The sequence below is a fragment of the Mytilus trossulus genome, chromosome 9 (assembly GCF_036588685.1).
Source record: "Mytilus trossulus isolate FHL-02 chromosome 9, PNRI_Mtr1.1.1.hap1, whole genome shotgun sequence".
Taxonomy (NCBI): Eukaryota; Metazoa; Mollusca; class Bivalvia; order Mytilida; family Mytilidae; genus Mytilus; species Mytilus trossulus.
The window spans coordinates 73,743,777-73,763,023 of NC_086381.1; the positions used below are offsets into that span (position 1 = coordinate 73,743,777).

The window sequence follows — 19,247 nt, forward strand, 5'->3', positions numbered from 1 at the left end:
ACGATATATATATTATTCGTCAAACAACTCATTTGATTCGAAAGAAGAGAAGCGGAATCGGTCAAGGTTAGAAGATTGATATTATTGTATAAACAAATTGACACTTTCAATGACGTATGTTAGACGTCTTCGACACTGAACGTATTTGGTGCACCCAAAACGCTTTTCTTGGATGACCGACTTGAAGATCATACTGACAATTTTTTTTAATTAAAGCGATAATAATAAATGAAGTTCTTGTTTTTGTAATTGAAACGTATGATTTTGATATGTTTAGAAGTTATATAATTTCCGTTCAAGTACCATTTCATTATTTTTTTTTATAAACCTTGTTTTCGTTGTTAAGCATAAAAAATATTTACATATATATCCAGGTTCAACCTGCCCTTTTTTCAAATGTCCTGTACCAAGTCAGAAAAATGATCATTGTTATTTTATAGTTCGTGTCTCTGTGTGTTAAATTTTTATGTTGTGTTTCTGTTGTGTCGTAGTTCTCCTCATATTTTTGAACTGTTTCCCTCAGTTTAAGTTTGTAACCCGGATTTGTTTTTTTTCTCAATCGATTTATGAATTTTGAACAGCTGTATACTACTGTGGCTTTTATTTATTCAAAACGTATTATTAACCTCTCAATTCAATTCATCAACGGTAAGGTAAAGACATGTCTCTTTCAAATCAGGTCTATGGCGTAACACACTTACTATGTGGTTGTTGATACTATCCATAACTAAGAATAAACCTGTAAGCGAAGATGCTGACCCAGTGCTAATATGTAAAAAAATACTATTTATTAATTAATTTGACGAGGTCAATACTTCATACATGCATATGCTCATATTATATTTTATATTCTTAACTACGGAAACAAGGCTGTTATATAATATAAATTTATATAATTTCTAAATACATCAAAGTGATAAGTTTCAATTACAAAGAACAAGTACTTCCGTCAAAACACTTCTCTGAACGTTGAGCTGCGAACCGTCACTTTAAGTGTTTGAAAACAAATTCAAGTATACACAATTGAAATTATTACATATCTAAAGAGATACTTAATGACCACACTTATATCAATGTTTATGCAATGTGATCCAGTTTCTGTTGATATGTACTTTTGGTCGGGAATTCCAATTTACAAACATATTGACTTATAAATAAAACTGACAATAGGATACATACGTGTAATCACAAAGGCGGACCATTGGGTTGGGATGGGGGGGGGGGGGGGGGGGTGGGGGGGGGGGGTACGGTTGTGGCCGAGAAGGCAAATTTCGTAGTTTTTCATTCCCCACTTAAATTAAACATAAATAAAAACATGTAAGATCATCTGCAAGCTGTATTAAGGCTTACTACAAACTTCTATGAAACAATATTTATATATAAGTTCTTGATACTTTGAAATAAACTACAAAATGCTTTATATTTAAGTCTTAAGAATACACGTCCCACACACATAGACACAATAATTTGATTAGAAAGAGGAAACATGATTCCGCATTCATTTGTCAAACTACCAGCTATAACAAAAATTACTGGAACTTTTTTAGAATAAAACTTTGTCAATGAATATACAAATTTTCAAGAAATGACCACACACTTGATCTACTGTTCTTCATAACTCCAGTTCTTATAAGTAGAATTAAACAGAGCCACCACTAGGAACTAATGATATAGTGTTTATTATAGAGAAGACTATGAAAACATTTGAACACACTTAAAGGAAACATGCAAATATATAAAAAAAAAAAACACTAGTTCGAATATATAGACGATATGTGAAACTAATTCAAATGAAATATAACAGAAAGTATTCGAAACGCATATACCAATCGGACTTAGAAGTAACAAAACTCATCTTCTATGGATATAGCTAAACAAATTATATACATGAACACGAATAAAGTCAAACAAATTGCAACACAGTTACAGAATGAAATTCGAAATGCTGAAAACATACTAAAAACATCATATTTTACATTCAAGTACTTTTATTCGTGGGTATCAATTTTTGTTTTTGCAGCAATTATTACTTGTAAGACATTGTAAAATAAAGTGTTCATTTTCACTCACTTGTTCGTCCTTCATAACTACCAAACTTTATTACATTTTTAATTAAAAAAAACAACTGAAAAATACTGTTACATCTAGGTTTTCCAGAGTGTTTCCAGAACAAACGCTGCATTTATTTATAGTCAATGTTCAAAATTTTAATTAAACTGCTTTAAAACTTGTATAAGCCTCATTGTGAACACGGCATAAAAATGATTGTATAAGACACGTGAATGTATTGTGTTGCTATAGTTCTGCTAGAGGCAAAGTCGTACAAGCTTCTTTGTTGATTGTTAACAAAGGTGACAATCGAAAAACTTATGTTTCAAAATAAAATGATTATCAAGAAGTCATATTTTCACATCAAAACATACCCAATAAAATAATTATTTGACGGTTATACGATTTGGATGCGTGAAAAAGAATGATGAAATTATGTAAGCTATGACTTTTAATGAGATATACATGCATAGAATTAAGAATTTGATTAAATATTGTTTTTTCCTTATTATACCATTCTATATTTTAGAATGATAAGAATGTGACGAAGAGACGGTAATAGTACTGTAATGGGATACACGATTGTTTTACAGCGTTGCACTGTCACCTATATTCTAAATAGCGGTGGTAAAAACGCTGAATTATACCACATGAAGAAGGCATGTCTTAATTGTACAAGCAGATACGCCGAGCCTAAATTTTTACATTCGATCTGAGAAAAGTTAACAGTTCGCATGGGACATTTAATTCTAACTTTAGAGTAAGAGTGTTTACAGTTATATTAACATTTAGTGATTTCTGGTTAGCTTTATTAATTGAACATCTGTACGATAAAAAACATGACGAAAATTAAGAAGAAAAAATAATTGAAAAAAATAATCTCCAAACGGAGCTTGGCGAAATGTGTCAACAAGATGTGTGTCTCCGACAATAATAGCATCATCAGCATTCGACCAACTCCAGGCTACTACAGACTAAGTCGAAATTGAACCGAATTGAAATAGAACCAACTCGGATAATTGACAGTTTAAGCTGAACATCTCTATCGAAATACGTAAGTAAGAATTGTACCTATATTGGGTACAATGACATATAACAATGTACGTACAATCTATAAACTAGTTTCTGAAAATAACCCTAACGTAACGAAAAGACCAAGTTCCCTACATATTCGGATATTTTCAGGGAAAAACCTCAATAGCCCTATTGGTTCGCGCATTCATGGAAGCATTTAGATAGTTTAGATACACAGATATTTATTTTTTGACATTTCAGTCATATTTATTGATGATTTGTTTTAATGTATTTACAGTAAGTATTTCTAGTATATTTACCTTTCTCATTGGCGAAGAAGCGATTTATTTAAAAAGGGAAAACTTTTACTTAATAAGAATGTATAGAAGCCACACTGAAGAGACATGTATTGTCGAAATGCGCATTTGGTGCAAGAAAATTGGTACCATTAATGTTATTGATATAAAGTGTCAAAACTAACAAAAGAATCAAAAGTACAATAACAAGCACGCAATTTATCATAAACATCAAAAACAAATTATGCGATTCGAAAATAGTTAATTCCACTATTATCATGTGTTTTATTACAACAGTTTAGTTCTTTGACCGAAGCAAAAGAACTAGTTAAAAGCACAGTAAAAATAATTGTAGAACAGTTACTATTTCCGAGATGAATAGATATTTTATGGATTTTTTTGTAGTTTATGTTACCAATATATAGCTCTGAGGGTGATAGAGCAGATTGGTATCCCGAGACGTCATTGTCTACTGAGGCGAAATGTGGGGTACAATCTGCTCTATCACGCTTGCTGATATTTGTAATTCAATTTATTATGCTCCATGTGCAATCATTATTGAATGTTTAAATCTGAAGTATTTTAAATTTTCTTCAACAGTTACGGATATCTGAAAAACCAACAGAATGAAGCAAAGTGGCCTTTTTCATTTTGCAATCTATAAAATGTTCTAAGCAGTAGAATTTTAAATTATCTTTATTCGCTGTTGTAAATTCAATTTATTGTCTTTAAATTGTTGAATATTGATTGGTCTGCACCAAAGAGTGACATTCGAAAAATGTTCTCCCGCTCAGCCGTAGGACAGAATTGTTTTCATGGTAAAAGTCAAAATCTGGCATTTTCCCGTGAAGTATATAATAGTACATATTAGACATATTAGGGACCTTCAAATGTGCAGAAGAGGCATTAAAAAGTGATGTTATTATGGTATGATTGTTGCCCACATGACTTTAATGCATTTACGGCATACCACCTACACATTTTTTGCTGTTCTGTCGACCAATAAAAACACAAACCGCTTTAAAAGTAGTGAAATTTGTTTATGATTTAAAAATTTGCCAAATTTTTGAAATAAAGTTAAATGTTCAAGTAAGATTTTAGAAAAACCAACGAGCGAGTAAAATATCGGAAATTGAAAAGCTGTCTGACCTGCTACATCATTTGCTGGATCACCGATTAAAAAAAAGGACGATGTCCAGAATACAGTTATCAAGTCATTACAGGTATTTAAAGATACAGAATAACGAGCAAAATATTAAAAAATACAGAAATGAAACACCACCCCATTCCACACACTCACACATGTATGTGAATGAAAATGTACGTATTACCAAGCCCGTATAAGTGCCAAGTCGAAACACTTGTAAAGCATGTGTTCAATAAGTACAGCGAATAGTGATTTTAACTGTAGAGGATGCAAACATAATTCTCTCTATTGATTATATTTGTTGGTACTGTTTTGGGGAAAGAGCGGTAATCAAAGTAGACATTAAGACTTTATTAAACACCAAGGTAAACATTGTCAAAAATGATTGAGCAAATCTACACTGCCCTTGATTTAAACTCTGTAAATTATAACTTAATTGAAATAATGTGTTGAATGACTGTCAACTTTTGAAATAGCCTTGAATTAGTTTTGATTATACTTTGAAATTTATCAAAATGATTGTCTCACGCATTTATCGAAAATGTCATTTCTGTTTCCAAATAACAGCGATTTCAAATCATTCGTGTATACTAAGTCCATCGGCCGTCACAGATGAGTCTTTGTTAAACGAAACCAAGTCTGACGTAAATGAAAATTTTAACCCTTGTATCTGTGATGAGTTTATCTACAACCATTAGGTGGATGACACTGCTGTTGGAGTTATAATTTCACGAGGGTATCACCAGCCCAGTAGTGAGCACTTCTGTGCTGACATAAATTACCATTGATATCGTCATATTTATAAATTAACTGTTCACACAACTTATGATTTTTTTTAATTCTAAGGCTATCTACCTCAGGAATAGGTTACCTTAGCTGTATTTGGCAAAACTTTCAGGGACTTTGGTCCTCAATGCTCTTCAATTTATAACTTTATTTGGCCTTGATAATTTTTGGGATTCGGTCGTCACAGATGAGTCTTTGGTAGACGAAACGCGCGTCTGGCGTAAATACCAATTTAAATACTGGTATCTATGATGAGTTTATTTATAACATATTGTTATAGAAATCTTCATATCTATGTACATATATAAGAAGTGCCCTCTTTTTAAAGCTTTCTGCAGCAAAAAGTCTTAAACCGCTAGTTTCAATTTATAAATATATGGTTTTAATTCTCCTTTCTGTAGCTTTCAATAATCATAATAATTTCAAATCTCTAGTCGAGTCTACGTGTTTAAAACAAAATCTTGATAACATGTGATTATCTGTGACTAATAAAATGACAAGTGCATATTAATGTTTTATACTTTGTTTTGATAAATCAAAGGAAATTGGGCATTCACCAGTGAGACATGCTGTAAACAAAAATATTTATAAAACCAGAAAATAAATCTAAACGTTAATATAACAATTATAGATAATATACTAGTACATATTAATTGATTCATGTTGGTCATGAAACAGTTAGTACTAACTTTCGGAATTTAAACAATTTGACATTTTCAACACTATAAAAGTGCTATTAAACTTACCACCGAGTTCCATTAGACCGTTGTTATTTTTGTCAAAACCAGGCTCAGTGATTTGATTATAAAATGAACGTAACCACAAATTATAACTTAATTTTGGTAAACGTTCATCTTCCAATGTACTGTAGAAATTAGCCCATTCTTGAGATGAGATGGAACCGTTGCCATCAGCATCAGTCCGGGAAAACGCCTCAATTTCTGCTTCAAGTTTAGACATTTTTCGTTTGTATGCTCCTCTCTTGTTAATGTCCTGCAAAGTACAAAGCAAGTGTGTCTATTTAGAATTAGCCTATTGTTTTCAATTGTGTATACACTTTCATAACCTCGTATTCAATTTTCATGTATCAAGTCTATAACCTTGTTTTCTTGTGTCAGATCTAACTTTCTTCTTCTTAGATATCTAATGTTTAATACATTTAAAATACGATTACGAGATTAAAAACCCATTGACATAACACTAAATTAAACTACCATGTAATATGTCCTTATAATATATAATGTTTAATACATTTTAAATACGATTACGAGATTAAAAACCCATTGACATAACACTAAATTAAACTACCATGTAATATGTCCTTATAATATATAATGTTTAATCCATTTTAAATACGATTACGAGATTAAAAACCCATTGACATAACACTAAATTAAACTACCATGTAATATGTCCTTATAAACGACCATTTGCAATAAATAATCAGCACAAACTATACATGTATATGCAATAAAAACGGTACATAATATGTGAAATCTCGGTTATGCTACTGGAAGGGTGAAATAAACAAAGCGAAAATATGTCTCGCTTCAATGATGAAAAAAGCACCTGCAAGTATTATAGAGAGTGTGAAGATATAGAGCGTGGCGTGAAGAACACGTGTAATTGGGACAATAGAAAAAAATATAAAGACATTCTACGTTAATATTTCAATGTTGAAAACATTTATAATGGTTGATGTATGGCCCAAAACAAAAATAAAATGATTTAAAAGGTTAATTTTTTAAGAGATATAAAACCATGTCTTGTTAAGAAAGAATGACTGTTTATATATGAAACAAAGGATATTACCACCAAGACAAGATCTACAAGTAGACCAACTCTATAGAAAGCATCAGTCATTAGGGTAATTGCCACTTTATAATGGTACATGTTAGGCCCAAAACATGATTAAAAAGGGACAAACGTGTACATGGTGTAGGAAAACTTTTTATTTATCAGAGATATAAAAACATGTTTTGTTAAGAAAGAATGACTGTTTATATATGAAACAAAGAATATTTTCAGCAGGACAAGATCTTCAAGTAAGACCAACTCTATAGAAAGCGTCAGTCATTAGAGTAATTGCAGTTTGATGACAATGTTTACATAAAACAAAGAATATTACCACCAAGACAAAATCAACAAATAAGAGAACTCTATAGAAAACGTCAATCAATAGAGTTATTGCCGTTTGAAGACAATGTTGACATAAAACAAAGAATATTACCACCAAGACAAGATCTTCAAATAAGACAACTCTATAGAAAGCGTCAGTCATAAGAATAATTGCCGTTTGAGGACAATGTTTACATGAGACAAAAGGATCCTACCAGTAAGACACGATCTACGATTACGACAACTCTATAGAAAGCGTCAGTCTTTAGAGTAATTGCCGTTTGAGGACAATGTTGACATAAAACAAAGAATATTAGCAGTAAGCCAAGATCTTCAAATAAGACAACTTTATAGAAAGCGTCAGTCATTAGGGTTATTGCCGTTTGATGACACTGGAAAAATAAAACAAAGGATATTACCAGCAAGACAATATCTACAAGTAAGACAACTCTTTAGAAAGCGTCAAATATTTAAGTCATTGACGTTTGATGACAATGGTTACATAAAACAAAGGATTTTACCAGCAAAATAAGATCTACAAATAAGACAAATCTACAGAAAGGATCAAAAAGCGTCAGTCATTAAAGTAATTGCCGTTTGATGACAATGTTAACATAAAACAAAGGATGTTACCAGCAAGACACGATCTACAAGTAAGACAAATCTATAGAAAGCGTCAATCAATTGAGTAATTGCCGCTTGATGACAATTGGCCTGTTAGTTTAAACATATTTTATTGTTCAAAATGACAAAAGGATCAGACACAAGTTTTACAACTTAGAAACGTCTTCTCCAAAACAAATACAAAATATACACATTAATTAATGAACATATGAACTATTTCTAACTAACAAATAATTTAAGAATAAAGACATGAAAACAAAAGGAAACTTTTTGAAGCGAATCAATGGATTTTAATCGAGTGCATCCTTTTACAGTATAAATACCACACAAACACACCGAATAGTTAGTGGAATTACCTATGCGCAAATTTTGTTCTTGTGGACATAACTTAAATAAGTGTGTGTGTTTTCTCATAATAAAGTGTGGGATCTTAATATATTATCCAAGTTTCGAAAAGGATGTCAGCTGCACAATGGTAAGTATAGATTTGAAACTTATTCTTATATTCTTTCGTTAAAATCCATTGAATCGTTATTGATAACAAAACTTAACAGTAAATAGTCATCAAGATCATTCGATTATTGTCATTACATGTATATAGAAATATATTTAATCACATGTGTTAACAGAATTAAGGTTGTTAATGCAGAGAAAAACGTTTGGTATTCTTTATATATCTTTGAACAGATAAACAAATAATATCATTTTCTTCAGTACGTAAAGCATCATCGCCAAATAATAATAAATCGATAGTAATATTAACACTAAAGACATTAATTTCATTAAACATCAGATTTCTCTGAGCTGAAAAATGAATACAATATAATAGATAGTGTTCAACATTTTCATTAATAAAACCACATGAACAATTTGCATTTTGTATCAAATTTGCTTTGAACAAGTCAGCACGCAGTGCGCTACATCTGTTACGCAGCCTTGTGTGTAAAACAGAATACAAACGATCTCCTAAAGAACCAAATCTCGGACATTTATTATTTCTATAGTATAGTTTGTGCAAGGTTAATTTAAAAAAGGAAAATGTAGGAATATGTCTTATACTTAAGTCTAAAGAGTTCCACAGTGCAATAGATGACGGAAAATAAGACTGTTGATAAGCTGATAAACGATTTACGGGAATAGTAATATTTTGACTGTTACGCAAATTATAATTACAAATATCTGATACAAAATCCGGAACCAAATCGTGTAAATAATCTGGCGCTTGGTTATTTATAATCTTATAAAACATAGATAATTTTTTAACCTCCCGTCTGACGCTTAATTTTTCCCAACCCGTCTCTAAATAGATACTGTTCCGGCTAGCGTAACTTGTTAATCCCGTAACTATTCGAGCAGCCTCGAGTTGGATATTTTCCAACCGATCAGAATTTTTTTGTCCACAGTTATCCCATACTTCTGACGAATACTCCAAAATTGGCCGAATAAAAGTCATATAAATTTTTTCCAAATATTCCCTCTTAAGTCTAAATTTTAATTTTCGTAAAACATTAAGCTGCTTGGAAGTTTTTTCTATCAGCTTATCAACATGCTTACTCCATTTACAATCACTACTAAATATGACACCAAGATGTTTATGCGTATGAACTGGCTCTAATGTAGTGCCATCAAAATCAAAAGAAAAATTACTTTGTATAGATTTCATACTGAATATCACAATATCAGTTTTATTTGGGTTAAACTTCACTAGCCATCTGTTTGACCACGCATTTAAGTAAACAAGATCTGTACTGATTAAATTTTTTAAAATGGATTCATTAGGAGCAGTATGACCTATTGAAGTGTCATCTGCAAAAAGCCTCCCAAATCCAGAAAAACCATCAGCTATATCATTAATATATATCAAAAACAATAACGGTCCTAATACCGAACCCTGAGGCACACCAGCGTTTAATTTTCCAAATTTTGAAAGTGAATCTTTTAAGACAACTTTCTGAGATCGGCTACATAGGTAGCTTTTTAACCAACACAGCAAGTCTCCTTTTATACCATATTTTTCAAGTTTGTATAGTAAAGCCTTAATCCAAACCGTATCAAAAGCTTTACTTATATCAGCAAATGTAATGCTAGTAACTAGCTTATCATTTAGCGCCAATAAAATTTTGTTGTAAAGTTCAATTAATTGGTGCGTAGTGGAATATCCTGGAATAAATCCAGATTGATACTTATACAACAGTTTATTTTTATGTAAATGGTTAAAAATATTTTTGAAAACAATTTTTTCTAATAATTTACTCACACATGACAATAAGGAGACAGGCCTGTAGTTAGAAGGTAGTGATTTGTCACCACTTTTGAATAATGGAATAACATATGCAATTTTCCATTGATCGGGAAATACTCTCTCATGAAGTGATTTATTAAAAAGTAAACATAATGGTTTTGAAATTTCATTTCTAACAGCAAGTAACATTCTGTTGCTAACAATATCTGGTCCTACCGCTTTATTTGGATCAAGCGTAGAAATAATATCAAGTACATCTTGTTCACTAACAATTATCTGCGAAAGAAACTCATGACAGCGATCATCAAATTCCGGTAAATCTTTTTGAGCATCATCTATATTAGAAATAGAACAAAAATATTTATTTAAAATCTCAGACTTTTCTGTTCCTTCATACGCAAGGTTAAAGTTATGATCCGGGTCTCTTAGCGGAGGAATATCATGAGTTGGTCTGTCGCTTTTAATTAACATATTGATGGTCTTCCAATACTGTTTACAGTTTGCAACTTTAAGTTCATCCAAATTCTCGTTTATAGTCACGTAAAAATGCTTTTTAGCTTGCTTTTTTAAATTATTAACTTTGTTCCTTTGTTGCTTATATTTATGTTCAGCAGATGTACTATGTGAACGCATAAAAAGTTTTCGAAATCTGTCCCGTTTTCTCGTTTCCCGTCTCAAATTTGAATCAAACCAAACTTTATCATCACATCTTATAGTTACGTCCCTTGTAGGGATACACGCAGATGCTATATTAATAAAAGTGTTAGTGAAATTCGTAGCAGCAACATGAACATCACTTGCATCAGAAATCAAATTTTCCCAATTAGTGTTAAGTACTTTTTGTTTCATCAAGTCATAATCCCCTCTTTTATAATCCCATATAGATCTAATATATGTTCGACTTTTACTAAAACCACAATCAATTGTGACATATGTTCCGTCATGGTCACTTACACCTCTATCAATAGGTATAGTGTCTTTATCTAAAACTGGTATAGAGTCTGTAACTAAAATAGGGTCAAGTAGTGACGAGCTACTTGTTCGTGTGTCAAAGTGCGTGGCTTTGTCAATTATGTTAATCAGGCCATTAATAAAAATAATATCTCTAATATTTGACGGTAGATCCGACATAAAATTTTTATTCAGATCACCTAAGCAAATTATACAATTATTTTCATCAAGGGCGTTTTTCAACATTTGATCAAAGTATTGCCAGAAATAAACTGTAGATTGCCTTTCAGACCTATAATTTATATTAATCAAAATAGATCGTAGTTTGGTCTTTAACTCAAACCACATACTCTCAATTTCATCATGCTCTAAATCTTGTAGACGGATTATGTGAACGTAATTTTTAAAATACATGATAATACCACCACCATGTGAATTTCTGTCTTTTCTAACTGGTGTCTCAAACCCCATAATAGATATATCGTAATCAGTAATATTAGAGTCTAAATGTGTTTCTGTGAAAAATACTACATCATAATCCTCAATAATATCGGCAATATAGTTCAGTTTATTTCTAAGGCTTCTAATGTTGCAATGGAAAATTGACAATGTTTTCTCGGAATACTCGTGTGTGCGTTCAGGACCCGGGTTCGGTTCAATGTCACCACATATTAATAATAAACATAAAAGCACTATATAAAAAGCAATCAAATTACTACAAGTTCTATATAAATTGCGTATACTAAGTTTAAATCTTGAAATCATCTTTATTAATTCTGCCAGCATATCATTTAAGGAAAAACAATACCGGTAAACTGTTTTTCTCAAACAACCCAAACTAGTCTTGTGATAAAACAGTCCTATTGTTATCCTGTACGATACAATATCATTACCCATTATCAAATACAATACAATAGAAAAGGATAACAATATAGGACTGCATTGTAAAACATGATACATAGCATGGACAATTATAATTCGAATGACCCTTCATGAATTTCAGAAAAAGAAAAAGTAAAGAAAAAAAGAAAAATATGTACATGTACAAAAAGCAATATTTCAACATCGTCAATATACGATGTTGGTATTGCAAATATCAGAGAGCTGAATTTTTAACAAAGATTTTGTGTTAATGATACTGTAATAACGAACTTTGATGAATTAATCCAAATTAAGTGACCAATTTTAATGCGCCTCTCTGAATTATATCGAAAGTTGAAATGAACTGATTTGCATATTGTTGTCAAATAAGATAGATATACTATAAATTTAGCTTGGACATAATAACCGTAACGAGTGTCACGTGATACATTTTTTTTTTTATAAAACACACTTCGTTGATTATCACTCATGTGATATAGAGTAGAATTTAAACTTATTGACATGGCCTGTTTGATAGATAGAAACATAAAGAGACACAAATGATCAGCAAGACAAGATCTACAATTAATAAAAATAGAGTAAATCGTCTGACCACTCCTGATCGGAGCTATTGCCCTTAATGACAATTTCAATTTATAAATAGAAACTTTGAATAACAAACAAATGATTAGCAAGGCAATATCAACACAAAAGCCAAATTTTGACGATATAGCTGTAAGAGTGACTGCCCTTAAAAGAGTATTTAACTTTATGACATGTTGTGTCGGTTGTTGAAGACATTAAGTCTCCCTCACTGAAATGTGCTGTGAATACTTTTGCCGTTGACTTGCTGACTTTATAAAAACACCTGACATGATAAAAATATTTAAGGTGGTACCTTAAACGGCGTGTTTGACTGTTTCAGATAAATTCATATCGGACATCTTCTCCACACCAGGAAACGCAAAACAACATGTCAATAAAACACAAACTAATATCAACGGTATAGTAACCATCCTGTAGTACCTGAAATATAATAAGTATAAAAATGGTAAAATGAATGAAAACGATTAGATGACAGATTTTTGCCTAACAAATTGTTTTTTTTTTATTGATATCATACAATACAAGATCTATATGGCATTCATTTGATATTCTAAGAAAGGAGAAACACTTTCACAAGACGATATTTCAATTGTTATTTAAGGATGTACTTAGATGAGGTTTTGAAATTCGTGTCAAATATTCAGACTTTCCATTCAATGTAAGGTAAAGTATTTTGCCCCATAACACCCATTTTTTTTCCATATAAGTCTTTATAGCCCATGGAAGCTCATTTACCAAAATTTTAGAAGATTCTTAATTTTCTTTCTTTGGTTTTGAGACCCAAATAATACCAATGCAAATATAAGGTAAAAGTCCGAGTCAGCCTTTTCCCGCCATATTTTGAATCTCAAATATCTCGAAAAGGAGGTCCATGACCTATCAATATTTTTAGCTTATCTTTACCATTAATTGATGCTCTACAAGCTAAAAGTATCAATTTTGATTTCTTAATTTCTTTTTTTTTACTTAACCTCACCTCAGTACATCCTTAGGCTAACATATATAACCTGTAAAAATAATATACTCGGCATTCTTTTCATTGTAATCCTGTCTTGGGTGATATAAGCTTTCAGTTATTACCTGGCAAGGCTATTCGTTTAAAAAAAATCATCCTCTGCCTAAGAATAGCGTTCGGTTTTCCCCTAGCCAAAAAAAGTAGTTTACATACATTTATACTGGCCAATTTTGTATATTGGAAACACAACTTAAAAGTACTAATGGATTATGCCTGGCAAAGCGTAAAACGCGAGAAAGAAAATGTAAATATTTTCCCGATTATATCGGAATGGAACAAGGCTGGTGTTGTTGAAACAACCATGAAAATAAATGAAAATGAATAAATAGATATGAATTTAAAATCAAATTCACAAGGCCGTTTTGAACTACCTACATGACAAGTTTGATATTTTCTGCGAAAAGTCCTTTTTGTGTGTTAATCACATTACAGCTCGATAAATGAATAAGGTGTGGCATATTCACTTGAAAACTAAACATATACCCCCACGACACTAACCAAGACATGCAAGAAGAAGTCCTGGATAATAATAGATCTGTTATATGTTCCTTTGGAATTTCAACCAAAATGATTACTTTGATATTTCTTTAATATGATTGACATCGTACAAGAGGGACGAAAGATACCAGAGGGAAGTCAAACTCATACATCGAAAATAAACTGACATCGCCTGGCTAAAAACGAAAAATGACAAACAGACAAACAGTACAACATGTGACACAACATAGAAAACTAAAGAATAAGCAACACAAACTCCACCAAAAACTAGTGATGATTTCAGGTGCTCCGGATGGGTAAGCAGATCCAGCTCCACATGTGGCACCCGTCGTGTTGGTTATGTTATAACACATCCGGTAAGTAGTCTAATTAGGTAAGTCACATTCAGGAAAGGGAAGATAATTGTAGTTACGACGTTAGGAACATATCCCATATCATTTGTAAAACGGTTATTCTATAACGGTCAACCAACTCGTCATGGCGCCCGTAAAATTTACGAAGTGATGATTTTAACTTCACCATTTGGAACTCTTGATCTTATAGCTTTCTTTGAGCAGTAACCCTCTATCTAGGAAATCGTGATAGGAAATGCAAGCACGGGAATATCGTATCAATTGGGAGATATGTATCCCGTATGCAGGTGTTGCCGGAATTTTGCTACTTAGAAATGGAAAGTTCACAATTGGAAAGCTGAAATTATCTTTTTTGTCGTAAAATTTTGTTTTCAACCGACCCTCATTGTCAAGTTTTAGATGTAAGTCAAGATATGAGGCCCACTTAAATAAACTCATCATAGATACCAGGACTAAATTTTATGTATACGCAAGACGTGCGTTTCGTCTGCAAAAGACTCATCAGTGACGCTCGAATCCAAAAATTAAAAAAGGGCAAATTAAAGTACGAAGTTAACTGTTCATGTTGTATCCTTCATCTCCTATTCGATGGGATAGATGAGTTCATCATAATCACCAAATTTTAAGTTATTTAGTGAAAAACGTCATCTATATAGCGAAAAAAAGAGTTAAGGGATGTTGCTAACTTCTTATCTTTCTTTCTACGAAGATCCTGTATGAAGTCAACCTCATATTAATAAAGAATGAAGTCGGCAAGTAGAAAGGCACAATTGGTTCCCATTGGAATGCCGACAGTCTGTTGAAACAAGTCCTCCGAAACATGTCCATAAACTTCACAAGTGTCCTTACAGATAACGTTATATTGCTGGGTTTTCCTAGTGCTTTCTTGAAAATTATAAATACCAATTTTATGAGCAAATCAAAGCCGGGCTTCAAACGAACTATAAAATTCTATGTGGTGACGTGAATCAGATGTGGATACGAAAATTATTATGAAATCAGTTTTGAGTACATACAATGTAAGACTCTTTCAACTTTTAAAAGTATTCTAAAATTCGTACTAAAAGACAAATCGAAGGAGTTGGTCCTGTCTTGTTACATAAAAAAGAATGAATGGCCAATGAAAATTTAAGAACTAGTATTTTGTTTCATGTAAGGATAAATAAGACTGTAACAATCATCTGATTCAAACAAAAATGTCTCTGAAACTGACATTGTCTTTGTATATCTTCCAGTTGATACATATTTAAAGGCTTGTATTTCCTATTACGATTCCATTAAAAGATGGTTGCTATTCACAAGGAAGCCTTCAAACAAAAACAAAAATGAATTTTATGTTTAGGCAGAGAAAAATATATTCTGAACAAAATAATTTTATTGAAAGCGTTGAGAAAAAAAACTAAGTAAAATTGTTAGCGCTTTGCACGAAAATAAAGTTCTGACTCAATAAAAAAAAAACATTATTCCGATGAAGTTAAAGAGTTGCTCCCTAACAATCCCGTTGGAGTTAAATAGTTGCTCCTTAACACTCAGTTTTGAAATCGTTACAAAGGCATAATGCATCTACGTTTCGTTATTGTAAAGTATAACTTCAAAGCATTTGATCTTGCTGTAATAAATTAAATTCGAACAAAGAGCAAACACAACCGACGACCAACATGGGTCTTCATCAGAGCGACAAATCCCGCGACGAAGGCAAGATTCAGCTGCCCCATTTTCAAAAACGTGTACTAGTGAAGTGAAAATTAACGTCATACTAAAACCTTTCATACTTTGAACGACGAAATTATTTCTATGTCTACCTGTACGAATTTCAAACGCGCATTTTTACACCTGCAATGAGAACCTTCGTTCCTTTACGTGTAGACTTTACTTACATAAATTAAGTGGTACAAGAAAAGCAAAATGAATATGTTAATTTTGACGTATGCCTTTTTGTGATTCTTCGTTACATTTGTTGTTTTTATAGTGAAATTAAGATGATAACACAATATTGACTGCTGTACCCCTATTTTTGACATTTTTACTCTTTGAGTATGTTTGTTTTGTTCATACATCGTTGACAATGTAATGGAATTTGATGCAACTGTCATACAAGTGAGAGGTTTAGCTAGCTATAAAACCAGGTTCAATCCACCATCTTATACATTAGAAAATGCCTGTACCAAGTCAGGAATATGACAGTTGTTATCCATTCGTTTGATGTGTTTGGACTTTTGATTTTGCCTTTTGATTTTGGATTTTCCTTTTTGAATTTTCCTCGGAGTTCAGTATTTTTGTGTTTTTATACTTTTTACATATAAATGAACAAAAATAAAAAATAAGACAAGACTAAAAAAGGCAAGAGGCTGAACTTACCAGTACGCAACGTGTCCTCTTTCCAATTTCTTTTATAACAATTGTAATATATGACATTTACAATTTTATTTTTAAAACTAATACTGATAATTATGAAGAAGATTTGTCTGATTATTCAATAATTTGAAAACGTTTATACTATTAACAGCTTTTATCATTCCTACCTTTCACATATGGCTATTTCACACTAATTGTTCCTTAAAATCAATATCAAAGCTTTGTGGCATCAGATATGATTCTGCCTGAATAAATTACCATAGTTGTGCTGTATTAGTTTGTTTCCTAGTTGTTAGGCTGAATATAAACACAAAATAGACACTAGGGCAACTGGTTATTCAAGAAAAGTTGATTTACAAAAATGTTTCTGAAACTGACATTGTCATTGTGCCAGACCTGCATCCGAAGAAGTGTGACATAGCCATGTGTGAAAGGTAGAAACAATTTCGAAGTCGTAGAGCAATGATAAAATAGTATAAACGTTTTCAAACTAGTGAATTATCAGACGTATCGAATCTTCTTCATAATCTTACAGATTATGGACTTTCCAAATTGACTTTCCAATAAGTTCAGTATTTTTAATAATTTTGTGATTTTCCTTTTTACAACATTTGTATATTTTTGAATAAATTTTAAATTTTGGTTTATATAAGAAGGAAGATGTGATTGTCAATGATACAGCACGTCACAAGAGACCAAATGCCACAACTATAGTCACCATAGGGCCTTCAACAATGACAAAACGCCTATACTGGATTGTCAGCTATATAAATTATAACTATACTTTATTGTTCATGTTGACAATGAAGATATAAGGGTTTAACAGTGCCACAGTTAAATGTTAAAGCGCAAGTAGCTGGTAGATATAGGAAGATGTGGTGTGAGTGACAATGAGACAACTCTCCATCCAAATAAAAACTTAAAAAAGTCAACCATTTTAGGTCAATGTACGGCCTTCAACACGGAGCCTGGGCTCACACCGAACAACAAGCTATAAAGGGCCCTAAAACCACTAGTGTAAAACCATTCAAATGGGAAAACCAACGTTCTAATCTATATAAAAAAAAGAGAGAAACGAGAAATTCGTATAAATCACATAAAAAACGACAACTACTGTACATCAGATTCCTGACTAAGGACTAGATTAACGCATCTAACTTGAAATACAGGATACAGCATCTATAGTTATGTCTGCAACATTATAACTTTGATCTAGAAGTTGACAATAAGGATTTGTTGAGAACAACACATCGAAAGAGATGAGTTTAGCTACATATTTATTAATTGATCCAGTTCTATGAAGCAAAATACCAAAGTATAAATCTCCAAGTTTTGACGATATGCATTTCCTGTCATTTTTATTTTGCTGTAAAAAATGAAGATTTTGAACAAAGAGTTCTAAGTGTTGAAGTTGAAGACGGAAAATTTTAAACCAAGCGTTCTAAGTGTTGAAAATGAAGACGGAAGATTTTATACCAAGCGTTTTAAGTGTTGAAGTTGAAGACATCTCTTCGAAAGTTTACGGACGCAATCACCAGTTTGTTTGCCGTCATAGAACAACTGTCTCCCAAATGATGACGACAGAATTTTCAAACTGTCGTAAACCCAATCACGTCCACTTTATTCCGCATATTTACGAACGAATTAGACCTACACATGATTTGTACTTACATCAGGATCACGATAGGTGGCATATGTTGTGTAGGATATGAAACCATGTGGATTACCTGCGATCACCCAAAGCTTTGTTGGCTATATCGGCTTACTCCTAAAGTTTCTATTATGTGTTTTTTTCAGACTACTTTTTATCTTTAGGTCGATTTTTTGCCTTTTACAAAGGCATTGTCATTTTTTATTTCGACTTATGAGTTTAAATGACCATTGGCTATCTTCTGCTTCTATTTTTCCAATTAATATTCGAAATCATAATAACAATCATAAGTGATTTTTTTACTATTTCAGTGGATGTCGTTTTTTGATGTGTTACATATTTGTTTTTCGTTCATTTTCTGTATATAAATTATACCGTTAGTTTTTTCGTTTGAGTTCTCTTTTCATAGTCTTTTATAGCTGACAATGCGCTATATATATGGGCTTTACTATGTTGAAGGCTATACGGTGACCTAAATAGTTATTAATTTCTGTGTCATTTGGTCACTTGTAAAGAGTAGTCTCATTGGCAATCAAACCACATCTAGTCCAGTCAATCTAGCATAAATTTGACCCTAACCTGAAAGTAATTGCAACAGAAGATTTTTAAGTTTTAATCTTTAGCATTATACCCCAAATATACACAGAAAAAAGTCCCATAAAATCTTACTTGAGGAAGACT

The 19,247-nt window shown here is 31.9% G+C and overlaps 1 protein-coding gene across 1 annotated transcript; it reads right to left on the reverse strand.

The window, feature by feature from the left end:
- Window positions 1-5,799: 5,799 nt before the first annotated feature.
- LOC134684923 (uncharacterized) lies at window positions 5,800-11,698 on the reverse strand. Its single transcript, XM_063544241.1, has 3 exons — window positions 10,292-11,698; window positions 6,039-6,285; window positions 5,800-5,861 (listed from the first exon to the last, which is right to left on the reverse strand). The coding sequence occupies exons 1-3, from the start codon at window positions 11,696-11,698 to the stop codon at window positions 5,800-5,802; spliced, it is 1,716 nt and encodes a 571-aa protein (XP_063400311.1).
- Between the last annotated feature and the right edge of the window lie 7,549 nt (window positions 11,699-19,247).

Bases quoted from the DNA above. Each gene is read 5' to 3' on its own strand.
- LOC134684923 (XM_063544241.1), bottom strand. From the start codon at position 11,698: ATGGGGTTTGAGACACCAGTTAGAAAAGACAGAAATTCACATGGTGGT. The intron at 6,286-10,291 runs GTGAGTAAATTA...TGTACTTTGCAG, and splicing joins CTGTCTCCTTATTGTCATGT to GACATTAACAAGAGAGGAGC. The intron at 5,862-6,038 runs GTAAGTTTAATA...TTTTGTTTACAG, and splicing joins CGGTCTAATGGAACTCGGTG to CATGTCTCACTGGTGAATGC.